General features: G+C 62.2%; 1 protein-coding gene across 2 annotated transcripts in view; it reads left to right on the forward strand.

The window, feature by feature from the left end:
* The window catches only part of KCNH2 (potassium voltage-gated channel subfamily H member 2), a 33,321-nt gene extending 11,883 nt beyond the window's left edge, over positions 1-21,438 (forward strand). Inside the window, exons 3-15 of one of the 2 annotated variants that reach the window (XM_087820923.1) lie at positions 5,697-5,861; positions 8,227-8,677; positions 9,589-9,811; positions 13,753-14,181; positions 14,683-15,070; positions 15,380-15,579; positions 16,029-16,281; positions 17,297-17,490; positions 17,750-17,849; positions 18,553-18,825; positions 18,904-19,090; positions 19,461-19,638; positions 20,891-21,438. In XM_087820923.1, coding sequence (XP_087677049.1) covers positions 5,697-5,861; positions 8,227-8,677; positions 9,589-9,811; positions 13,753-14,181; positions 14,683-15,070; positions 15,380-15,579; positions 16,029-16,281; positions 17,297-17,490; positions 17,750-17,849; positions 18,553-18,825; positions 18,904-19,090; positions 19,461-19,638; positions 20,891-21,040 — 3,191 coding nt within the window. In that variant the 3' untranslated portion in view covers positions 21,041-21,438. The remainder of the gene's footprint in view (positions 1-5,696; positions 5,862-8,226; positions 8,678-9,588; positions 9,812-13,752; positions 14,182-14,682; positions 15,071-15,379; positions 15,580-16,028; positions 16,282-17,296; positions 17,491-17,749; positions 17,850-18,552; positions 18,826-18,903; positions 19,091-19,460; positions 19,639-20,890) is intronic. The other variant, XM_087820924.1, reaches the window with a different exon arrangement.
* Positions 21,439-25,231: the final 3,793 nt, after the last annotated feature.

The raw sequence follows: 25,231 nt of genomic DNA on the forward strand, positions 1-25,231 counted from the left end.
TTGCGTTGCTCCACCTGCCCTAGCAGCTCTGTGCTGGCGGCGAGGAACGCAGGCTGCCTGTTTGTGGGCTGATCTTGTGTACGCAGCTTTACTGAGTTCCGCCATTCGTCCTAATAGTTTATCTGTTGATTTCGTTGGTTTTTTTAGGGAGATGGTCCTATCACCTGCACAGAATGCCAGTTTTCTCTGTGCATGATTCGGTCATTGTCATGCTTTTTTTTAAAAAATAGTGTTTACTAATTTCAGAGAGAGGAAGGGAGAGGGAGAGAGAGAGAGAAACATCAACGATGAGAGAGAAATATCATCGGCTGCCTCCCGCACGCCTCACCCTACTGGGGATTGAGCCCAAAACCCGGACACATGCCCTGACTGGGAATTGAACCGGTGACTTCTTGGTTCCTGGGTCGATGCTCAACCACTGAGCCACACCAGCCAGACTTGTCATGTTTTGATGCTCGAATGTTCCACGGGACTTTTCAGGAGGCTTTCAAGAGTGCCTGTCTCTGTTGGTGCATCCCTGTGTCCTGTGAGGTGGGTGAGTCCTGGAGGGATTATAAAGCCTCGGTTGAATGGTTGGAAAGCTGCAGCTAGTGCAGAGCTAGAGTTAGGGTGAGGTGTTCTCTAGGCGCCCCAGGCTTTCTGGGGTATGCTGGGGGCTAACATGGGGCACAGTTCCAGAAGCTTGCTGAGCCCTGGGGGAGGGCGGGGTCCCCAGGTTGTCTCCTGGTGGACAAGGTTGTGGGTAGTCGCAGGCTGGGAGGGGTCTGAGGCTCCAAACCCCTAAACCGTGAGGCTCCTGTTCTGCCCCTCCCTGGGTTCCCGGGTGCTCAGGCTCCGTGTGCTGTGCTAACTGCTGACCAGATTTCATCCAGGTCAGCAGGGACACCACCTTAATTTCCACTATGGTTCCCGCTGCTGTCTGGACTCAGGATGGTTTGAAATGGGCAAATTCGGTTGTGAAGGGACAGCTGGTACTCTTGGCCCCAGAGCTTTCCTAGAAGAAGCTCTTCTCTTGAGACTGTCATGTGGTTAGGAGGGGGAGATGATGCAGGCAGGCCATTTGTAGTGGGTTTAGGGGGGGTCTAGATGACTGTATAGGCCCCCAGACCTCTGTATGGCCCTCTAAATCCCTGGGATGGTGTCAGACTGGGAGGGTGGTGGAGGGTCTGTCTGGGGACACCTCTTCTGTATGGGTCAGGGTCTGGCGGTCTGGATCATGGCTCCCAACACCCTGCAGCGAGTCTTCCCTGGGGGTGCCTGCATCAATCACTCAGCCCCTGGAGCAGGCCGAGGAGATGGTCTCCCCCTCTCTCTGTCTCTCCCCCTGGCATACACACTCATTCACTGGCTGGCCTCTCAGGCTCCCCCACTCTGTCCCTTGGGCCTGCAATGTCCCTGGCTTCCCTAGGCCCCTGGCTGCCCATGAGAGCTGTGTTAGTGACACGGTGGCCCCCGTCCAGGAGCCGCTCCTTTTGCATCTTCCTGTCGCCACCATCAGGCTAAATATAACCTGACACTGCACAGCCCCGGGCTGCAGGGAGACAGCGTCTCTGCCTGGGGGCGGACAGGGCTGACTGGGGCCCCAGCCTCCTGCCCTCGGCGTGACTTTGGGCTCAGCTCCTCCTGCTGGGAGGGAGTTGGGGAGGGGACCAGGGCTAGGATGGCTGCCTCCCCGAGGTCACCTTCCCTGCAGGGCCCCAGCACCCTGTTTCGTTACAGCTCTGGATGCTTCCACAAAGCCATCTGTCATTTCATCTGGCAGCCAGGGCAGGAATTGCTCATCCCTGCGGTTCTCCCAGGGAGTCTGATGCTCAGAGAGGGGAACGACCTGCCCACAGTCACACAGCAATTGCTCAGGTCTCCCCGTGGGAGCAGATCGGCTCTGCTCCCCGGGCCTGGGTTATTCTACTCTCTTCCTCCATCCTGCCCGGGCTCTGAATTGGGGTCCTGTTGACTCCCTGGTGCAGTGTAGGCGGGTGCTTCCCATCGGTGCCCTCAGTGAATACTTGTGGGGGGCGAAGAGCTACCCCTGAAGGAGCCATGATGACACCTGGGTTTCAGACAGAGGTCTGACCTGGGGGCTTGCTGAAGGACACTCAGAATCCCTGCTGCCCCTCCCCCCTGCCCATGCTGCCCTGATTGACAAGGCCTGGCAGTGATAAAGCCCAGGCGGGAGCTGCCCAGAGGTGGGAAATCTGGTTTGGGTCTGTGGGGGCCCCGGATGGGTTGGGACTCTGGGCAGAGGTGAGCCCCTGGGTTGGCAGCAGATGAAAGCAAGCCAGGTTGTGTTCAGGCGAGTGACGGCACCCTTCCCTGGGGTCAGGAGGAGATGTACCTGCTGCAGCTGGAATGTGTCCAGGCCTGGTTCTCCCCCACGGTCCCTCACACTGCCCCCTCACCCTCCCCTCCTCAGTGACCTGCAGGACTGCCCCTACTCTCCTTTCCTCCATTCCCGCAGGGCCCAGGGTGTCCCGAGTCCCAGGAGGCAGGCAAAGGCTGGGCACCCAGCCTCCCCACCCAGAGCCAGGTGTCTTCAGCTGGGGCTGGGCGTTGGGGGGCCTGAGCGAGGTGTTCTTGGCATGAGCCGGATGGGCCCGGCCTCTCCTCCCATGATCAGGACCTCCCCAGAGTCCTGCTTCTGTGTCACACACATCACATCACTCATCCCTGCACCCTTGTGGGGTGGGCGTGATCTCCTGCTGCAGACAAGCACCCAGGGGCCCGGGGAGGGGAGGTGACTTGCCCAAGGTCATTCTGACACAATGAGCAAAGGCCACCTAATTCCACAGCCCGTGCTCCTCCCCTTTGCGTCGGGGAACCCCGCAGCCTTGCTGTGGGCAGAGCTGGGGCGGAGGGGTGGGGGTGGGGGGAATCCTGCTCCCCTCACCTCTCCCCTACTTTCCCCGAGCTCTGGCGCCGGCTGCCTCGGGAATGTGGGCCGCGCCTGCCACGGTGTGGCCATCCGTGGAACTGCAGCCTCGCTCCCCTCGGCCGGCCTACGTCCGCCCCTGCGCCAGGGGGAGCCGCCCTGGGGGCCAGGCGAGGTGGGGAGGTCACGGGGAAAGAGGAACGAGCGACCCGCAGGAGCGGGGGCTGGTGGGGGGCCAGGCACTGTGTGTGCATGTGCCAGCGCGGGGCTCTCGGGAGCAGCTCAGCCACCGACTGCCAATATCTCTGCTGCCTGAGGGTCAGAGACCACCTGCCCGCAGGCTGGAGTTTGCTCCTGCTGTCCCTGTGCCCCACCCCTGGCCTGGCTGACCCTCAGCTGCCCTCAGGGACCTCGGGCCCATACTCACAGCCAGTGATGGGATGGGGTCCACTGGCGGGTCTGGCTGGAGGGCCGGGGGTATGTGACGTGCAGCTCACAGAAGGCCCGACCAGCTTGGCAGGAGGGTTGGAGGTAGAGCCTCAGGGAGCCCTGAGGCCACCCGCTTTCCTTCCTTCTGCGTCCCCTCAAACATAGCAGCTGGAACCTCCCCCTGCGGCCACTTCCCGCAGCCATCAGGCAGGGCTCCAGGTCACATTTTTGGAAGAAGCTGGGCTTTGACAGGGTTATTTGAAAGGAAAAATTCCTTGAATGTCACAGAGAGAGGGCCAAGGGGGCTCTGCGTAGGACTGTGTCTAGGGGCCAGGGTGAGCCTGAGCTGCCTGGGGGCTTCTATTTGGAGTTTCTGCAGCCAGGCAGGGGGTGAGCTGGCAATCTGCATGCCAGGGTGCTGGGCTGTGGAATGCAGTTCTAATCTCTAGCTGAGAAGTCTGAACGGAGTGGGCAGCAGGGTGCTGAGGCCTCAGGGTCAGAATCCCCAGGCCGTCCCGAGGCTGGGCTCCTCTGGTTCCAGACATTGGTCTTCTGGGACGAGTTTCCTGGTGAGGATTGAGGCTCAGAGGCTTGGATCACTAGGGTTCGGGGGGTGTTAGGGGCCTCCAGGGCTAAGGTTTCCTAGTCTCTGGCCTCTCCTAGTCCCAACGAGGGCCAGTCCCTATTCAGGCCGCTGCTGGCCATCACCATATTAGGACATAAACTCTAGGCGGGCTGTCTGGGTGCCAAATGGTCTCCAGCTGGGTCCGGCCCCCTGCAGCTCCCAACACCACAGCTGTGCTTCAGTTGGGCCATGTCAGAGGCCGGAGGTCAGGGGACAGGAGAGTCTGCTGGTGGGAGATCCAGACAGAGCCCCCCCCTTAGTTTCCGAGGGCCGAGCCAGAAGGGCCTGGGATGAGGTGAGTGGAAGGACCTCAGGTGGGGCGGAGAATCCCTGGCCAGCCCCTGCCCTGGTCCGGAGCCCCTCCCCCCGCCCCCCAGTGCCATCCTGTTCCAGCTGGTTTCAGAGGATCTCCTTCCACGAGATAAATTCCACAGCTGTTAGAATTGCTGGTCTAACGGCACCCTTCACACCTGGTCTGCTCAGGCCCTTGGCGCCACACGCCCCAGGGCTCAGCCCCCAGGGCCTGGCGGCAGGCATCAAACACCACCCAGAGCGCCTCCAGGTTGCTGGCCTCTCCCTTGACCCAATTCACCACCTCCATGTCCTCTCCGCCTCTCTCCATCCCTGGCCCCTCCCTCACCATAATATTCCATCACCAGCCCCACTGGCCAGTGCCTGCTCCCGGGAGTGCTGTTTTAGGTGGTAGGCCCCGCGGAGGGGATGCAGACTGGAAAGTTAGGCCCCTGCAGTTCCGAGAAGACAGATGAGCAGGGGGAGTGAGACAAGGAAAGACGTCTGTCCCCAGAAGAAAGGGTGATAAGGGACAAGCCTGGTGCCCGCAGGGTCCATGGGGAAGAGGAGGGTGAGGGGCTGTGAGCTGGGCAGGGAGCAGAAGGGTATGGGGTGCATCCGGCCTGGTGGCCTGGCCTTGCCTGGTGGCCTGACAGGGAGAGACTGGGAGAGGAAAGAGAGACAAGGAGAGACAGAGATGCAAGGTCTAGGGGCTGTGCTTCGTGATTCTTTGGCGAAAGACCACCTTTATTTCTAATATGTCACAGACCAATACCTTTGTGAAATACAAGATTGCGTGTTTGGAGACCGTGGCACTGTCGAATTGCTTAGAGGTTTTGAAACTTGCTCTCCGCTTCTGGGCGGATCTGCTGTGGACTGATACAGCAGCTGGGGCTAAAGCGGAGAGGACGGGATGGCAACTCGGAGAGGAGGAACTAACCGTGTGCCAGGTGTTGCTCTCGGCTCTCAGCGTGTGTTGACTTAATCTTTACAACTCAGGACAAAGGAGCTATTATCATTCCCATTTTATAGCCCAGGAAGACGAGGCCCAGGGAGGTTAAATAATGTAAGCATCGTGCATAAATGACTAAGCGGCGGAGGTGGGATTTGAACCCAGGGACCCCCCAGGCCTAAAGTCTGTGGGCTTAATCCCCACACTACATGACCACGTGTGAGGGAACACGAGGCTAAATTGAGAGGCCGGGGACAACGAAATGACAAGGTGGAGGCAGAAAGGAGCTTAAGCGAGGGTGAGGGCTAGAGAAACGACGAGTGGGGAGAAGGGAGAGCCGGGCCCACAGCAGGTTGGGGCGGGTAGACTAGGGCAGAAGCTCCGGCTGGCCTGGCGGGCACGGAGCAGGAGGGGTGGGGCAGGAGGCCCTGGCTAGGAGGGGGCCGTGGGGGAGGCAGAGGTGGACAGGCCCCTTCGGGTTTCTGCTCTGCCCACCCAGGGGCCCTGGTGCCGTGTCCCTCCCTCCGCAGGGAGCTGCTTCCTGTGCCTGGTGGATGTGGTGCCCGTGAAGAATGAAGATGGAGCTGTCATCATGTTTATCCTGAACTTCGAGGTGGTGATGGAGAAGGACATGGTGGGGTCCCCGGCCCGGGACACCAATCACCGCGGCGCCCCCACCAGCTGGCTGGCCCCAGGTAAGTGTAGCCACACTGGGGCTGGTGCAGGAAGATGAGGTCTCCCTTTTCTGGGGCCATGAGGCTACCCAAGGCCATTGCCCTGCAGGAAGGAATGTGTGTGTCCCTTCAGAGGTTACCGAGGATGTGGCCCGGTCCCCTCTGGCTCAAGATGAACAGAGATGGAGTGACAGATTGAGCCCAGACCCACAGGTCCTTGGGGCAGGATCGCATCTGGTATCCTAGCTTTACCTGCTTGGGTTTCCACCAGCATCCTCCCTGCAGGAGTGGTCCTCTCCGCAGCCCCAGGGATGGGGTGGTCATGCACCCTTCCAGGCAGCCCCGGCCACCTCGAAGCCGCTCCCTTTGCTCATCATAAGGCCTCGTCTCTCAGGGACTCAGGTGTCTCCCTGGGAAACTTCTGCCCCTGACCCATTCCTGGACTGGCCAGCTCCCTGCTGGGGCCTGGGCTGACCGAGAAGAGAATCTGAGGGGAGTGCTCACCGTGGCTGAAGACTTGGAACCCTCACCTCATCCCGGTGACTCAGGCTCAGCCTCTTTGGGTTGGAACTCTAATTCACCCTTTAGAGTCACGGCAAAAAAAAGCCCACCTCACGGTCTCTCAAGCTCTAAACCGGCAGTGTTGACGCTGGGCCCTCTGCAAGGCAGCAGGGTTTGGCGAGAAGGCCGCGTGGCTCCCCTGTTCCGAGGCAGGCTACCCCCGCCCCCATCTGGTACTGTGTGGCCTCCGGCAAGCCACACACTCATTCGTGCCTGTGTTTCCTCACGTTTGTGATGGGGGTTATGTTGCCCACCAGCAGCTACGTCACCCACTGTTTGTGTGAGGCTCACTGTGCTATGTGGCTCAGAAAAATAGTAGTTTATTGTTTTCAGGGCCTTAGGTAAGATTAGATACTAGAACTTTTAAAAAAAATCCTCACTCGAGGATCGATCTATCATCTATCTATCTATCTATCTATCTATCTATCTATCTATCTATCATCATCTATCTACCTAGATATCTATTATCTATCTATCTATCATCTATCTATCTATCATCTATCTATATCTACCTATCATCTATCTATATCTATCTATATCTATCATCTATCTATCTATCTATCTATCTATCATCTATCTATCATCTATCTATATCTACCTATCATCTATCTATATCTATCTATATCTATCATCTATCTATCTATCTATCATCTATCTATCATCTATCTATATCTATCTATATCTATCATCTATCTATCTATCTATCATCTATCTATCATCTATCTATATCTACCATCATCTATCTATATCTATCATCTATCTATCTATCATCTATCTATCTATCTATCTATCTATCTATCTATCTATCTATCTATCTATCTATATCTATCATCTATCTATATCTATCATCTATCTATCTATCTATCTATCTATCTATCTATCTATCTATCTATCTATCTATCTATCATCTATCTATATCTACCTATCATCTATCTATCTATCTATCTATCTATCTATCTATCTATCTATCTATCTATCTATCATCTATCTATCTATCTATCATCTATCTATCTATCTATCTATCTATCTATCTATCTATCTATATCTACCATCATCTATCTATATCTATCATCTATCTATCTATCTATCTATCTATCTATCTATCTATCTATCTATCTATATCTACCATCATCTATCTATATCTATCTATCTATCTATCTATCTATCTATCTATCTATCTATCTATCTATCTATCTATCATCTATCTATATCTACCTATCATCTATCTATATCTATCATCTATCTATCTATCTATCTATCTATCTATCTATCTATCTATCTATCTATCATCTATCTATCATCTATCTATCTATCTATCTATCTATCATCTATCATCTATCTATCTCTATCTATCATCTATCATCTATCTATCTCTATCTATCATCTTTCTATCTATCCACACACATATACATATTTTTCCATTGCTTTTCAGAGAGAGTGGAAGGGAGTGAGGGAGGGAGAGAGAGAAACACGATGTGAGAGAGACATGTGGATGGGTTGCCTCCCGCACAGCCCAGCTGGGGGCAGGGACCGAACCCTCAACCCAGGTGTCTGCCCTTGACCGGGAATTGAACCCGTGACCCTTCCCTGCCCTGGTCGGCGCTCTAACCGCTGAGCCACACCAGCCAGGGCTGGATTCTAGGCTTTTTTTTTTTTTTCTATAGGAGCGAGTTCTGTGCAGTGGAAGTCAGGGTGGAGGGGTGCCCGCTCCCAGGCCTCCCACTTCCCCACCTGCGTCTGCCGGGTGGCCGGGGCTCCCGCCCCTGGGCCTGCCCGCTTGGGGCGGCTCCGGTCGCCAGGGCCGCCCAGCTCCCTCTCCCCGCAGGTCGCGCCAAGACCTTCCGCCTGAAGCTGCCCGCCATGCTGGCTCTGACGGCCCGGGAGTCCTCGGCGCGCCCGGGCGGCGCGGGGGCCCCGGGCGCCGTGGTGGTGGACGTGGACCTGACGCCCGCGGCGCCCAGCAGCGAGTCGCTGGCCCTGGACGAGGTGCGGGCCATGGACAACCACGTGGCGGGGCCGGGGCCGGCGGAGGAGCGGCGCGCCCTGGTGGCCCCCGGGTCCCCGCGCGCGCGCGCGCCCGGCGCGCAGCCGTCGCCGCAGGCGCGCGGCCTCAACCCCGAGGCCTCGGGCTCCACCTGCAGCCTGGCGCGCACCCGCTCCCGGGAGAGCTGCGCCAGCGTGCGCCGCGCCTCGTCCGCCGACGACATCGAGGCCATGCGCGCCGGGGCGCTGCCGCCGCCCCCGCGCCACGCCAGCGCCGGTGAGGGCGCCCCCCCCGCCCGCCCCGTCGGGCCCGCTTCCGTCGGCTCCGCCCGTCCCGGGTGCCGGGGAGATGGAAATCCCATTAAGCACTTATTTAATCCCACTAAGTGGCCTTTTACTCAATTAAAACTCCATCCATCCCCTAACATTCTCGCACTCTCAGCCTCCCGGGCCCGGGAAGCCGGCTCCCCCACGCTGTCCTGGAGCAGGACGGCCCGGGAGTCTGAAGGGCAGGACAGGCGCCCGGGTCCCTGTCCCCACCTGGCCCCTTGGCTGGGCCTCAGTGCCCTGGACACCTCAGGGAGGCTCTGCGGTCTCCTGGTTGCTCCGGGGGCACGTCCCTCAAGTGGGAAGGACTCAGGCCTGTTTCTCACTGAGTCTGACCCCGCTCCGGAGCCAGCTCCCGTGACACACTGACCCCAGTGGCCTGACTCCTGAAAGCCTGGTCTTCACCTCAGTTTCATGTCGGCCTCTGCCTGCCACCCAGGCCCCACTCTCCCCACACCCAAAGGGCTGTGCACCCTCTGCCGGCCACCCTGACTCCACTTCCCCCACCCAGGGGCCATGCACCCCCAGCTGCCGCCCTGACCCCGCTCCCCCCCCAGGGGCCATGCACCCCTGCGCAGCCCTGACCCCGCTCTCCCCCCCCCAGGGGCCATGCACCCCCAGCTGCCGCCCTGACCCTGCTCTCCCCCCAGGGGCCATGCACCCCTGCGCAGCCCTGACCCCGCTCTCCCCCCCCCCAGGGGCCATGCACCCCTGCGCAGCCCTGACCCCGCTCTCCCCCCCCCCCAGGGGCCATGCACCCCTGCGCAGCCCTGACCCCGCTCTCCCCCCAGGGGCCATGCACCCCTGCGCAGCCCTGACCCTGCTCTCCCCCCCCCCCCAGGGGCCATGCACCCCTGCGCAGCCCTGACCCCGCTCTCCCCCCCCCAGGGGCCATGCACCCCCTGCGCAGCGGCCTGCTTAATTCCACGTCAGACTCGGACCTCGTGCGCTATCGCACCATTAGCAAGATCCCCCAAATCACCCTCAACTTTGTGGACCTCAAGGGCGACCCCTTCCTGGCTTCACCCACCAGCGACCGAGAGATCATAGCACCCAAGATAAAGGAGCGGACCCACAATGTCACAGAGAAGGTCACCCAGGTAGGGGCCCAGTCCCTGGCTCTCCCCGCAGCTTGGAGGAGCTGGGGTGGGGGGGGGTGGGCTGTGGGCCAAGGTGGGTGGAGGGTCCAGTCAGCCAGGGCCTCTTGAAGGTGGGCGCACCTGCGGGCGGGGGCTGGGGGTTTCAGAGCTGGGGTGAGAGGACAGTCTGGGAGGTCCTGAGGAAAAGGAGATGAGGGGAGGTGGCCTTAGGACAGGGTGGGTACAGAAAACGGGGTGATGGGGCACAGGAGGGCGTGCAGTTGAGGCTGGCACCTGAGAGGGTCAGGGTGGATGGGAGAAGGCAGCCACAGGGGCATGGCAGGGTGTGGCGAGGGGACTACTGGGGGGCACCCAACGGGAAGCTTTGAATTAGAAGGGGCAACAGAGGTCAAGGTTGGGCGCCCTGAATCTTCTCGGCCAAGGCGATGAACCAGGAATAAGGCGGGGGCCTGGTGCTAGCTGCCAGGGTGGCCTGGAAGTGCCCGCCCCTTCCCCAACCACGTTGGGAGGGGAGGGCGTCGTGGTGGGTGCACAGATATAGGGGGAACAAGCCCCTGACTCGGGGGGCAATGCCCAGCACTGCCCGGTGGCAGGGCCAGCCTTGTCTCCTGCCCCCTCCTGGCAGCAAGATGGCCTGCACCACCCCACCGCCCATTCCATTCCAGATCCTTCCTTGAGTCCTGGCAGAGGGAGAGGCCCCGGGCAGGGCTGGGGCTCCCGTCCTTTGCCCGCCACGCCTCCGTCCCCGGGCTGCCTCCCGCTCCTTCCACAGCAACTCCCCCGGGTGGCCCACGTGAGAGCCGCCAGCGCCGGCCTCCTGGGCCCTCCTCCTGGCCCCGTGCCCACTGCCACTGGCTCTCTGGGTCCCCGCCAGGTCTCCAGCCCCTTGGCCTTGAGTCCAGAATGTTCCCCCACATCCCAGGCCCCCCGTCTGGCTGCCTGCGCCCCTCCCCTCCGGCCCCTGGCTCTGTGGCTCCCACCTGGAGCCCGGCCTCTGCCCGGCCCCGCTTCTGTGCGCGCCTGTGAGTGTGGAGAGCGAGCGCGCGCGTGTTCCGGGCTCTGCCGGGCCCTCCGTCTCCGGGTGTCTGTCTGCCTCTGGCAGGCTGGGCCCTGGGCCGGCGGGGCGGGGGTGTCGGGGGGACCATTAATCTGCGGTGACAGGCCGGGCTGCGGGGGGCGGGGCGGGGTGCGCCGGCGGAGCGGCTGCGGCGGGAGCCGGGCGCGGCGGGGGAGGGGGCGGCCGGGCGCGGCGGGGTGGGGACCCGGGCGGCGGGGGCGGGCCCGGGGGCCGAGGTGCCGACCGCGGCGCCGGCGCTGAGCTGGCGGCCGGCAGAGCGCAGCACCCTGGCAGCGGGGCCCGCCCGGGGGGTCATGGGCAGCCTCCGCCCCGCGCGCCGCTGGGCGCGCTCGCTGCCAGGGTGACCCCGGCCCCGGGGGCCCAGCCCCAGCGACCCTGGCTTCATTCCAGAGGCTGCCCTGGGAGCCAGGCCGCCGGTCTCTGGGGCTCAGCCTGGGCTGGGACTGCTGCTGGGGCGCAGGTGAGGCGCTGGCCGGGCTGTCGGGGCCCAGGGCAGGCAGGCTGGGGGGAGCCAAGTCCCGCATGGCGGCCCCCGCCAGGAAGGCGAGCGGGACTGGGGCTCTGCAGCCCAGGGTCCAGAAAGGCCGGGTAAGGCGGGCCGTGCGCATCTCCAGCTTGGTGGCCCAGGAGGTAGGTGACCCCCAGCCCCTCCCTCTCCCCTCCAGGGCTGGGACAGGGACTCAGGATGCGGCCCAGAGGATTCTGGCTCCAGGCGGGGAGAGGGCTGCCTAGAAGCAGGACAGTTTGGGGAGCCGGAGGGTCCGAAGCCCTGCTCACCCCACTCCTGGCCCTAGCTCTCAATTCCCCAGGCCTGCTGGGCCTGGGCGGACAGTGTTTTTCTTGCCAGGACTTCCCTCTCCAAGGGCTCCCGTGGCCCAGTCTCCTAGCTCAAAATGCTGAGGGAGGAGAGGAAGGGTAGGAATGAAATGGGTGCCCAGAGAGGATGGTGGGAGGTGGGGAGGAGAGGAGGTCGCCCCCCTCCCCCTCCCCGCCAGTGGGCAGCGGCCCTGTGCTGGGGGTGAACCAGGGGTGGCAGAGGGACGGGTGGGCTGCTTCAGGGGCCCAGGCTTGCAGGCTGGAGTCTGAGGAGGGTGGGGTCGGAGGCCCCTGGATGGCGGTGAGGGTAGCTGAGCGGGGGCAGCTGGCTCACTCTTCCTGGACAGCCTGAGGTGCTGGTAGCTGCCCCGTGGTCCTGGGAGCACCTCTTCCCCCCCATGTCAGAGAGCCTGGAGCAGGCTGGGGGAGGGTGGCAGAGGGGGTGTTGGAGGTGGCTCAAGGGTGAGTCCGAGAATCCCACCGCTGCCACCACCGCCTGGCACCTGAGCTCTCTGCCGTGGCTCATGCCCCTCCCAGCGGGGGACAGGTATGGGGCAGATCCTTCCCACACACAGGTGAGGACTCAGGATTTGGTTTAAAGGAGCTTCTGTATTCTGTGGGACCACAGGTCAAAGGAGGTTACACAGCTGGCCCAAGGCCGTCTAGTAAGCTGGTGGCTGCAGGGCTGGGCCTGGCGCCAGTGAGATGAGGTCTGCAGGTCCAGGTGTTGCGTCCCAGGCTTGCCCCGGGGGGGTGCGTGTGTGTGTGTTGCAGCGGTGCCAGTCCTGCTATGGGCAGACTCGGGCTGGGTCATTGTTACCAGGTGTGGTTTAGCCTCTTGGGTACCTGGAGGAGAGCCATGGTCTGCAGGGGCCCTGGCCCCACTGGACCCCGAGAGGCCACTGTCCCATGCTCTCTGCCTAAGGAGCAGGCAACATGGGCTGAAGACCAGCACAGTGGGGACCTGGAAGTCACACCCTCCATCCCCTGCCTCAGTCCCCAGCAGCTCCCTCCACCCATCCTGTGCCTTCAGAGCTTCCGGGGCCAGCCCAGGGTGGACAGACCCCTACATATGGCCCATCTGAACTCCCAGTTACTTCTTCAAAGACGATGTCCTCCAAACAGTCCCTCTGGTCCAGAGGGTCCCCAGCATGAGTGCAGAGTCCTGAGGACAGAGCCCTGGCAGTCAGTGCTGCTGGGAGCAAGGGGCAATTTTGGCTCCCAGGGTGGGCCAGGCTGAGAGAGCTCATGAGGGGCTCCTGGGTGTCAGATGTCTGTGAGAGGATTCTCAAGGGCGGGAGAGGCCATAGGGGGACAGACAGAGGCTCCTGGGACAGTGCGAAGCTGGCCTCAGCTGTTCCTAGTTTGGCTTCTGCCTGACTGTCGAGAGGCAGGATGTGCAGGTGAGCCTGTGCTGGGTGTGTCACTCCTGGACTTCTGCCTGTGTGCATGTCCCTCCGTGTACCTGTAGATGCGTCTATGGCTTCGTTAGGTCTTCTGTGTCTATTCACAGGCATGTGGGAGGGCTGCTCTGGGCCAGGAGAGGGGGCTGCAGGAGCAGGGGTGGGAGTGTTTAAGTCTCTCTCTCTCTCTCTCTCTCTCTCTCTCGGATGGCTGGTGTCCTTGGCCAGTGGCATGGACAGAGGCCATGGTGTGTGTGTGTTCATGGGGATATTGGGTGTGGGCAAAATTGAACGGTGGGAGTCACACCCCAAAGTAGGGGACTGCGTTGCTGGTGGAGAAGAGTACTTCTGGGCGTTACTGCATGGTGCCCTGGACTGGGAGCCAGCTGGGAGGTCCCTGTGCTCCATGGGGAACTATAGTGCCCAGATCGAGGGGTGGGCAGTGGCTGTGGCCATGTGGCCAAGGGGTGGACATTATGATCAGAACATTTTGGCCTCCCCCTTACTCTGCTTGGCCTCTTCTCTGGAGGCCCCAACAGAGACGTCACCTGCTCCCACCCCGGAGGTCCCATGGCCTGTCCTCCCCCCGCTCCCGACTCCAGTGGGACATCACTCCCTCCCCGCTGCCTTCCCTCCCGGTGCAGGTCCTGTCCCTGGGGGCGGACGTGCTGCCGGAGTACAAGCTGCAGGCGCCTCGCATCCACCGCTGGACCATCCTGCACTACAGCCCCTTCAAGGCCGTGTGGGACTGGCTCATCCTGCTGCTGGTCATCTACACGGCCGTCTTCACGCCCTACTCGGCCGCCTTCCTGCTGAAGGAGACGGAGGAGGGCCCCGTGGCGCCCGACTGCGGCTACGCCTGCCAGCCGCTGGCCGTGGTGGACCTCATCGTGGACATCATGTTCATCGTGGACATTCTCATCAACTTCCGCACCACCTACGTCAACGCCAACGAGGAGGTGGTCAGCCACCCTGGCCGCATCGCCGTCCACTACTTCAAGGGCTGGTTCCTCATTGACATGGTGGCCGCCATCCCTTTCGACCTGCTCATCTTTGGCTCTGGCTCGGAGGAGGTGGGTTGGGAGGGAGGCCGAGGGAGGGGAGGGCAGGAGAGGCCTGGAGGGTGCGGGGGAAGGGTGAGGAGGGGGTGGGCGAGGCAGTGGCTAGAGAAACAGGGCTGGAGGGGCCCGGAGGCTGCCCCAGCTGCCCCGTGCCAGCCCCCTGCCTACCCTACCCGAGACACTCACTGGGTGCAGAGGAAGTGCGTTTTTCTCATTTGTGTATCCAAAGAGACCACTGTCTTCTAATTCACACAAAAGTGCCCCGGAAGCTATTGGGACCCCTGGCCAGGCACCTTAGGGTGGGTGTTGCACCTTTCCAAGTCTCAGTTTCCTCACTCTCATGACCGGGGGTGGGGGGCCACGTACCCTTTGTCACCAAGCTGGCGCAAAGATGATTGGGACTGGGCTGGGCGCGTGGGAGGCGCTTAGATGATCAGGAGGAGGTTCTGGGAGGAAGACCGCAGCGCCCCCCGCTTCTCACGTGCCCCACGTGGAACTTCTCCCCCACCCCAGCTCATCGGGCTGCTGAAGACGGCCCGGCTGCTGCGGCTGGTGCGCGTGGCCCGGAAGCTGGACCGCTACTCGGAGTACGGGGCGGCCGTGCTGTTCCTGCTCATGTGCACCTTCGCGCTGATCGCGCACTGGCTGGCCTGCATCTGGTACGCCATCGGCAACATGGAGCAGCCTCACATGGACTCCCGCATCGGCTGGCTGCACAACCTGGGCGACCAGATCGGCAAGCCCTACAACAGCAGCGGCCTGGGCGGCCCCTCCATCAAGGACAAGTATGTCACAGCCCTCTACTTCACCTTCAGCAGCCTCACCAGCGTGGGCTTTGGCAACGTGTCCCCCAACACCAACTCCGAGAAGATCTTCTCCATCTGCGTCATGCTCATTGGCTGTGAGTGTGTGCCGGGCGGGGGGCAGGGTCAGCGGGAAGAGCCCTGGGTGGAGGAGAGGGTGGATGCTAGAGGGGCCCGCTGGGACTCTGGGGACTTGGAGACTCCAGGGCCACCATCGTGGTGTGTTTGGGGGCTGGGATGCCAAAGTAGGGGCACAGGCTGAGCCCACGGGCGTGCATGCCTGGGCTTCTGTGTTCGTGACTCTTGCGTGTGTGTTCACATGGAGACGTGACTGCATGTGTCCTTGACTGGTGCAGGGGCCGGCGGGCCCCTTGGATGCTGACGGCCCCGCTCACCCCCGCCCCCAGCCCTCATGTACGCCAGCATCTTTGGCAACGTGTCGGCCATCATCCAGCGGCTGTACTCGGGCACAGCCCGCTACCACACGCAGATGCTCCGGGTGCGTGAGTTCATCCGCTTCCACCAGATCCCCAACCCGCTGCGCCAGCGCCTCGAGGAGTACTTCCAGCATGCCTGGTCCTACACCAATGGCATCGACATGAACGCGGTGAGGCCCCTGGGCCGCCCGGAGGCTGGTGGCAGTGGGCTGGAGGGAGCTGAGTGGCAGTGGGGACGCCGCTAGGTGCAGTGAGCACGTCTCCCGCTCTCTGCTTCAGGTGATCACAGTTAGCACTTAGAAAGACCCCGAGAGGCATGTTGCCCTCCTTTTGCCCTTGGAGAGGGGGCAGGCTGTGACCGAGCTCTTGCAAGTAGGGTCCTTATGGTTAATCCTTACAACAGCCCCACCGGGAACTGGTCTCCACCCCATACGCATCAGCAAATAGGGGCCTAGGGCAATGAGGCTGCGTCCCCAAGGGTGCCCGGCTAGAAGGGGTGGAGCCAGAATGGGCACCCGGGTCCTTGCCCAGAACTGGACCCTGATGCTCCTCCCTGGGTCTCTGGGCGGGGTGGAGTGGGGTCCCAGAGAGGCACTGAGCCAGCCCCACCTGCCCCCAGGTGCTGAAGGGCTTCCCCGAGTGCCTGCAGGCTGACATCTGCCTGCACCTGAACCGCTCGCTGCTGCAGCACTGCAAGCCCTTCCGTGGGGCCACCAAGGGCTGCCTGCGGGCCCTGGCCATGAAGTTCAAGACCACACATGCACCACCAGGGGACACGCTGGTGCATGCAGGGGACCTGCTTACCGCCCTTTATTTCATCTCCCGGGGCTCCATCGAGATCCTGCGGGGTGACATCGTTGTGGCCATCCTGGGTACGGTGGGGACTGGGCACCGGGCTGGAATGCCGCCCGCCAAGGCCTGGAGAGGTCTGAGCCCTTTGAGGACACAGATGTGGGATCTCTGGACTGGGGACCTTGGGCTCCTTTAATTCACCCAAGCTCAGGCCCAAGGGGGCAGTGGAGAGGAGCCCCATGGGGGGCAGGATTGCTGAACTCTGGGAGTTCCCAGACGGTTTCCCTTCAGGATCTCCCCACAGGCAGCAACACCTGGCTTCCCTAGAGCAGCACCAGGTCCTGCTCCAAGGCGGGCAGTGGAGAGAGGTTATGCATCTGATTTTACTAAGGAAACTTAGCTCCCTGCATCCTCCTGTGGTACAGCCAAGCCTGGCCCACACCGGCTGCCAAGCAGAGGGAGTTCTGCCCCTCTGCCCCTCTCGCCCCTCCTCTCCACCCTATCTGTACACCTGGACAGGTGTGCCTGGGCAGGGGACCACCTGCCCTCTGCCTGTCCTTCCTTTGTCACAGCTGGCCATTTTTTATTTTCATTTCTCAGTTCACAGACGCCCCCAGACACAAGTGAAAGTAGTTTCTGCACACGACTCTCAGCCTCACTAGGCTTTTTCTGGGCTGTGGGAGCTATTCGAGCCTAATTCTTTCAGTAAATGAAATGTGGGGTTCAAGTCCCTACTGCTTTCTGACCTGTAGTCTGAAAAACAATTATGAGGGTGCAGTAATCGGCCAGGGGGTACTTGGGACTTGGGTTTTGGGGGCAGAAGTGGAGTTAGAACCTAAGGAAGCCTGGGCCATGGGCAGATGGGGCATCGGCTGGTCCTGCTGGCTGATTCCAGTTGCTGGGAGGCAAGAAAAGCCGAGATTCCTGCCCTGCACCCCTCAGGCACTGCTGGCCAGTCCTGCTTTCCGGAGCTGAGGGAGCAGGGGCTGTGGCTGGGGATCGAAGGTGGAGGGTGGGTGAGGATTCCGGAAGACAGTTGCCTGCTGTCTCTGCTGCTGCCCCAGGGACTGAACCCCCCCTTTTGGTGGCCTTCAGGGAAGAATGACATTTTTGGAGAGCCTCTGAACCTGTACGCGAGGCCTGGCAAGTCCAACGGGGATGTGCGGGCCCTCACCTACTGCGACCTGCACAAGATCCATCGGGACGACCTGCTGGAGGTGCTGGACATGTACCCCGAGTTCTCCGACCACTTCTGGTCCAGCCTGGAGATCACCTTCAACCTGCGAGACGTGAGTGGGCTGCCTCTGCCGGCTTCACCCTGGGTGGCTGCCCTGAAGCTGCTGGATCCTCTCCTGGGCCTGTTTCCCTGCCTGTCCAATGGTGTGGCGTCCGACCAGGATGTGCAAGTCCCAGCCTCGGCCCTTGTCCTGAGGCCGAGGTCCCCGGGGTGGCGCTCTCCGCCCCACGGTCTCTGTTAATGAGGGGGTTTGAGCCTCGCCCGGCAGAGTGGGTGGCGCGGAAGGGCCCTGACGCCTCCCTTGGTTCCAGACCAACATGATCCCCGGCTCTCCCGGCAGCACGGAGCTGGATGGCGGCTTCAACAGGCAACGCAAACGCAAGCTGTCCTTCCGTCGGCGCACGGACAAGGGTGAGGCGGGCGGGTCCCGGGGAGGTGGGGAGGGCAGAGTGGGGCGGGGAGGGCAGGGTCCCTGAGAGCCCAGAAGGGGGCGGAGGGAGGGGTCCAGGTGCAGCGGGGGAGGGGGAAGAGGGGCAGGGCTGGAGGGTGGGGTCCAGAGGGGGCCTGATGGAGCGCTGAGGGTGAAGTCCAGGCCCAGGTGACAGGGAGGAGGGTGCATTGGGGGGGGGTAGCTGTGTCTGCTCTATCCAAGCCCCGCAGACATTCCTGCCCCTATCTTCAGTGTTCCCCACTCCTCACCCCAACTGTCCAAACACTGCCCACGTGAGCTGTCACCTCTTCCAGGAAGTCTGCCCTCCATGGCAGGGGCGTGCCTGAGCTGGTTTGGTTCTCCCAGGGCTGGTGCCTGGGTGGGCACTGCCTTGAACTGATGAGTGGAGAAGAGACAGGACAGAGGAGAGCAAGGGGGCCAGGGACCGAGGCTGAGGGCCCAGGGACCCAGAGAGGCCCACCCAGCATTGCCACCGGCCGTGCTTGGGCAGCCAGCAGTGGGAGATGACCTGGTCCTGTTGCCCCGAGTTCTCAGTCCACTTTGGGATGGGGAAAAGAAGACACACCAGGGTGTCTTGCCAGAGCCCCCTCTCAGGCCTGCTCTGGTCCCCTCGCCTCCCCTTCACTCTGATCTCCTCTGTGCTTCCTGCTCTGTTTCCTACAGACCCCGAACAGCCAGGGGAGGTGTCGGCCTTGGGGCCAGGCCGGGCGGGGGCAGTGCCTAGGGCCCGGGGCCAGCCAGGGGGACCATGGGGGGAGAGCCAGTCCAGCGGCCCCTCCAGCCCTGAGAGCAGTGACGACGAGAGCCCAGGCCGCAGCTCCAGCCCCCTCCGCCTGGTGCCCTTCTCCAGCCCCAGGCCCCCTGGAGAGCTAACGGGAGGGGAGCCCCTGACCGAGGACTGTGAGAAGAGCAGCGACACTTGTAACCCACTGTCAGGTAGGCAGGTAGGGTGAGGGCCGAGGGGAGGGGCATGGCGTCTGTCCTGGTCTCCCTCACCCAGCTCTCTGGCTCCAGGGGCCTTCTCAGGAGTGTCCAACATCTTCAGCTTCTGGGGGGACAGTCGGGGCCGCCAGTACCAGGAGCTGCCTCGATGCCCCGCCCCTGCTCCAAGCCTCCTCAACATCCCTCTTTCCAGCCCCGGCCGGCGGTCTCGGGGCGAGGTGGAGAGCAGGCTAGATGCCCTCCAGAGGCAGCTCAACAGGTGAGGGCAGCCCTGGGGTCCAGTCTAGCCCCCACCGGGTGTGGGGAGGGCCTGTGGGCAGCCCTGGGGTCCAGTCTAGCCCCCGCTGGGTGTGGGGAGGGTCTGTAAGTTATGCGGTACCAGATTTGCAGTGTGATCTGTGGGTTCCTGGCAGTATTGTACGGAGAATGGAGAGTGTCCGTCCAGGCCTGCCTGTGTGTCTGGCAGTGTGACCCTGTTCTGTGGTTCAGAGCTGAGCCAGGGGCTGCCACACCTGGAATGGAGAGTGAGCCTGGAGTTGAGCAGCTGGCCCATCCATAGAGTGCCCCAAAGTCACAGCTAATGGGTCTCCGCTTCCCTGAGACCCAGAGTGTCCCCCTCCTTGCCCCAGGCTGGAGACCCGTCTCAGTGCAGACATGGCCACCATCCTGCAGCTGCTACAGAGGCAGATGACTCTGGTCCCGCCCGCCTACAGTGCTGTGACCACCCCGGGCCCGGGCCCCACCTCTGCCTGCCCTCTGCTGCCTGTCAGCCCCATCCCCACCCTCACCCTGGACTCGCTTTCTCAGGTGAGTTCCAAAGCTCCCTCCTGCCAAGGCACCCCAGCCCTGCCTTTTCTGAGCCAGGTCTGCTTTGCTGCCTTTTCTGGTTGACCCTGGGCCCCAGCCTCCCCCCAGACTGTGCTCCTGGAGGGGGGCAGCCTCAGGAGCTGTGGGCTCAGGGCAAGGCAGGAGAGCCCCCAAACCAAAGCCCCCTGACAGCTGGGCAGAGGCGCCAGCAGGCCAAGTGGTGTGGGCTCCCTTATGTCACCTGGATGGCCTGATCTGCTCATGGTGCCTGTGTTGTGACCACAAGTGGTCTGCGGGGGGACTGATGAGCCTGAGGTCTGGTCGTCGGTTCCGAGTGCCAGTGAGCCCTTGGGACAGGGTCCCAAGTCCCTGGTGTGAATGGCACCCCCAGGCCTGACTGTTGCCAGCCATTGGCTATCACGCTGGCTGCCTTGCAGGCTGTCTTGAGGGCTTCGGCTAGTTTCTAGGTGGCACCTCTGGCCCCCATCTTTCTCCTCCTGCCGGACACGGGCCTCTGTTGCCCTTTGTTCTCTCCTGAGTGGCCTCCTAAGAGACAGCTGAGTCTGGGCCTCTCTGGTAGCCTGGGAACTGTCCCTTTCCTCTGGCATCTGCTCCCCCTCCCACGCACTGCCTGCTGTTTGCAGACACAGGGCCGCGTCAGCAAATGTGCCAGTCTCCCTTCACAGCCTTCCTGCGGATCTCACTGCGGGCTTGTCAGCACCGCCAGACCCCCTCTGCACCCACAGACCTCTCTGCCTGCTCTGCAAGTTCCCTGGCCTTCTGGGCCCGGCCTCCAGCCTGCCCCTGCATTTGGTCCCTGAGTTCATTCTAGATTGGAGGAACCTTGTTTCTCTTTCTGTCCCAACTCAGGGTCCCTTATTCTGGGCCGGTGTGGATTCAGCTGCTATGTCCCTGGGAAGGAGTGGCTGTGGCCTTGAGTGCCCCCCACCCCCCACTATCTGGGGAAGCTCCCACAGCCCCCAGCTGCCCAGTTTGGCTCCTGCCCGCCGACAGTACATTTCTCTATTTCCACCCTCAGAGCCTCTCCCTGTGGTTCATGTTCTGTCCTGCTCCGTCTGCCTTGGCCCTTCAACTTGTTCTCTCCAGCCCCTTCCTGACCCCCTGTCCTCTGTCACCGGATCCTCCTGACCCTCCCTGAACTCTGACCCTCCTTTCTGTCCATTTGACTGCCCCTCCATTCCCTCCTGTACCCTCCGAGGGCTCCTTGCCTCTTACACTCTGTCCTTTGCAGGTTTCCCAGTTCATGGTGTGTGAGGAGCTCCCCCCGGGGGGCCCAGAGCTCCCCCAAGATGGCCCTACTCGACGTCTCTCCCTGCCGGGCCAGCTGGGCGCCCTCACCTCCCAGCCCCTGCACAGACACGGCTCAGACCCAGGCAGTTAGTGGGGCGGCCGGTGTGGACACATGGCTCACCTAGGATTCAGCGCTGCCCGGGCCCCTCCCCTCGGAGGCCCCGCCCTGGAGGCCCCGGCCACGAAGGGGAGAGGAACTCGAAGGCACAGCCCCTCCCGAGCTCTTGGGACCATCTCCTGCTGTCCCCTGGGCCTCAGTGGGAGGGGCAGGGGCAGGGCCGGGCAGTGGACAGGGGGGGTCTGTGGTCCCCCCACTGCCCTGGGGGCAGTAGCTGGTCTAACTGCCCGGACAACCGGCCCTGGGCCTTAGGCACCTCAAGGACTTTTCTGCTATTTACTGCTCTTATTGTTAAGGATAAGAATTAAGGATCATATGAATAATTAATGAAGATGCTGATGACTATGAATAATAAATAATTATCCTGAAGAGACCGCAGTGGTGCTGGGGGTGTGGCATAAGCATGCAGTGTCCTGTGTTCACACTGCCGTGTGTGTGGGCGCTGGCCTCTGTAGGAATCCATGCTCGGCCTGCAGGGGCTGCCTTGACGTCTGAGTGCGGAGCGTGTGTGGTGGTGGGTGCTCCCTGGGGCTGCCTTCATGGGCCCTGGACTCAGGAGAGCACAGACCCACCTGGGCTGTGTGAACGTAGAGGCAGTCCTGGTGGGTGCAGGCCTGGTGGGTGCAGGCCTGGTGGGTGCAGGCCTGGTGGGTGCAGGCCTGGTGGGTGCAGGCCTGGTGGGTGCAGGCCTGGTGGGAGGCAGCCCTGGTGGGTGCAGGCCTGGTGGGTGCAGGCCTGGTGGGAGGCAGCCCTGGTGGGTGCAGGCCTGGTGGGTGCAGGCCTGGTGGGAGGCAGCCCTGGTGGGTGCAGGCCTGGTGGGTGCAGGCCTGGTGGGAGGCAGCCCTGGTGGGTGCAGCCCTGGTGGGTGCAGGCCTGGTGGGTGCAGGCCTGGTGGGAGGCAGCCCTGGTGGGTGCAGGCCTGGTGGGTGCAGGCCTGGTGGGAGGCAGCCCTGGTGGGTGCAGGCCTGGTGGGAGGCAGCCCTGGTGGGAGGCAGCCCTGGTGGGTGCAGGCCTGGTGGGAGGCAGCCCTGGTGGGTGCAGGCCTGGTGGGAGGCAGTCCTGGTGGGTGCAGGCCTGGTGGGAGGCAGCCCTGGTGGGTGCAGGCCTGGTGGGTGCAGGCCTGGTGGGTGCAGGCCTGGTGGGAGGCAGCCCTGGTGGGTGCAGGCCTGGTGGGAGGCAGTCCTGGTGGGTGCAGGCCTGGTGGGAGGCAGTCCTGGTGGGTGCAGGCCTGGTGGGAGGCAGCCCTGGTGGGTGCAGGCCTGGTGGGAGGCAGTCCTGGTGGGTGCAGGCCTGGTGGGAGGCAGCCCTGGTGGGTGCAGGCCTGGTGGGTGCAGGCCTGGTGGGTGCAGGCCTGGTGGGAGGCAGCCCTGGTGGGTGCAGGCCTGGTGGGAGGCAGTCCTGGTGGGTGCAGGCCTGGTGGGAGGCAGCCCTGGTGGGTGCAGGCCTGGTGGGAGGCAGCCCTGGTGGGTGCAGGCCTGGTGGGAGGCAGTCCTGGTGGGTGCAGGCCTGGTGGGAGGCAGCCCTGGTGGGTGCAGGCCTGGTGGGTGCAGGCCTGGTGGGTGCAGGCCTGGTGGGAGGCAGCCCTGGTGGGTGCAGGCCTGGTGGGAGGCAGTCCTGGTGGGTGCAGGCCTGGTGGGAGGCAGTCCTGGTGGGTGCAGGCCTGGTGGGAGGCAGCCCTGGTGGGTGCAGGCCTGGGTCCGGCCCCTCCGGGTCATGTTGCTTTGCTGGCTGCTACTGGTTCCCAAATCTGGCCCCACACTGCCCACTAATGCAGCTGTGCTCTTGTCCCTACACAGTTCATGAACCAGCCCACACCCACTGTAAGCTGTAGCTGGATCTGGCCTAAGTTCTGGCCCTAACCCCCCAAACCCCCAACTTGGCCTTATCTTGACCTTAACCCAGATTTTCATGGACTGTATATAATTGGCCCCCACACCTACCCACCCCTGGGCACACTGGTTTCCTGGCCCTGCCCAGAGCTCTCCTGCTGTCTGGCTGCAGATGGGCGTCACCTTGATCCCTGGATCACCTGTGATCCTTGACCACAGAGGAGCTGCCTGAAGAGGGTGGCTCATTCCTATTATCAGGGTAACCTGTCAGAACAGATGACCTGGGGCTAGTGAGGGCGGTGTCCTCACCTGTGTGCACGTGGGGTGGGCAGGTGCGCCTGGGCCGCTGCTCTCTCGAGGACACCCAGCTTCCCCAAGGAGCAAGTGCAGTGGCCCGCTCTGCTGGTGGGCAAGGGAGCTGCCCTCCAGAGGCCTCCAGAGCCCACCTAGTCCACAACCCCTGACCCTTTGAGGTGACTTTGTTAACCTCATTTCAGTCAAACTCGGCTATTCTCACTGCCAGGGTGGGCAGGTGGTGGGAGGAGAGATCAGGGTCTCTGCAGCCTGGAGGGGTCTTTGCTGTGCCCAGGGCAGGTGGGAGAGGGAAAGAACCTCTCCTGTGCAGACGATTGTGCACCAGGGCATAGAGACCGGAGAAGGGAGAGGTCCCGGGGTCAGGGGTAGAGGGCCACAGAGAGAGGTAGACCAGGCAGAAAGGGTGACAGTAGCCTGAGAGCCTGGGAGAGGGATGCTTGAGGAGTGTCTGAAGCCTGGGCCTCAGGAACGGAGGAAATAAGGATGTGTGGGCCCACCCTGAAGCCCCTGTGCATCCCAGGACAGGCCCCTGGTTAGAGGAATGGGCTGTTTCCTCTGCTGGCCTGCAGACAATGAGATACGGGCTGTCAGCTGTGGGAGGCTCCGTACCAGCCACTGAAACATGCTCAGTGTTGAATGAATGAACGAACGAACGAATGAATGCAAGCAGTGCCCTCCTTCCTGGGACAGAAACCCTTGGGCTGGACAGGCAGGGCTGGGGAAGGCCTCATGTAGCTGGCAGGAGCAGAGGGGGGCATCTTCCCAGGGCTCTGGCCCCTCACCCTGGCGATTGTGTTCTCTGTGTCTGCCCTCATGCCCACACCAGACCTGCTCCCTGGCCTCCCCTGTTACCTGGGCTCACAGAACCACAAGGACTTTGGTGGTGGGGTGGGCAAGGGTGGTGGTGAAGTCCTCTCCTCTCCTGTAGGGCCGGCACCAAACTGCTAGGGGCCTGCTGTCCAGAGCTGAGGGTTCCAAACCACGAGCGCCAGCGAGGTGGGGCGGGAGCTGGAGGGGCTGTGTCGGTCCAGGAAGGGCCTAGAGCTGGCACACCGGCAGGGGTTGGGGCTGGAACCAAAGGCACAGGGCCAGGCTGCCTCCCCCCTCCATCTGCACACCCAGGACGAGGACGGAGGAGCTGCGCGAGGCCCGGCGGTGTTCCGGCCTCATGACTCAACCGCCGCCCACGGCCCAGGTGCAGGCTCGCCTCCGCACCTGTCCTTACCTGGGTCCCCGCCCCCCTCAGCCCAGGGAGCCCGGCGCTCACATTTCATTGACAAATAAGAGGAACTGACACTCAACACATCCTTTGTGGCCAGCATTATTCCTGTCGCCTGAAACCAGAGCCTGAGGCCGCGCCTGAGGCTGCAGTAACCTGCCTGAGCCCGCAGCTCGTGAGAACAGAGCTGGAGTGAGACAGTCCGCCGGAGCCACCACCTGCTGGCTTAAGCCTTGGGCACATGCCCCCCCCCCCCCCCCCCCCCCCCCCCCCCCCGCCACCTCCGCCTTGCTCAAGGGACAGTGACTAGATCCTTGCCAGGTTCTGGGATTTCTAAAACTTTCTCTCCCCTGCAGACTTTCTACCTTCTGCTCTTTTGCCTGGAGCACCCTTTGCCGGGTGAATTCCTGCTGGTCCTTCAGGGACTCTTCTGGGAAAGGCTCCGAGCTCCCTTCCCCTGGGCTGGGAGCCCTGCTGTGGGACCCCCCAGCCTCTGCTCTTCCCACCCCGCTCTCAGCACCCTGGACTGCCGGATCTGGGGGGCTCACTGCCACTGTGCTACACTCTGTCCCCCCAGAGCCAAGCACAGCTGCTCCCCCAGAGCAGGCACCTGGCAACTTACTAAATGCACTGGATTTGGCAGCAATTTTGTAGTAACATCCTTAACATCAAAAAGGCCTGCCCTGGCCGGCGCTGCTCAGTGGCTAGAGCCTAGGCCTGTGCACGGAAGGGTCGAAGGGTTGCAGGTTCGATTCCTGGTCAAGGGCACGTACCTGGGTTGCAGATTCGATCCTGGGCACC

The sequence above is a fragment of the Miniopterus natalensis genome, chromosome 10, assembly GCF_054644295.1.
Source record: "Miniopterus natalensis isolate mMinNat1 chromosome 10, mMinNat1.hap1, whole genome shotgun sequence".
In the NCBI taxonomy this organism is placed as follows: Eukaryota; Metazoa; Chordata; class Mammalia; order Chiroptera; family Miniopteridae; genus Miniopterus; species Miniopterus natalensis.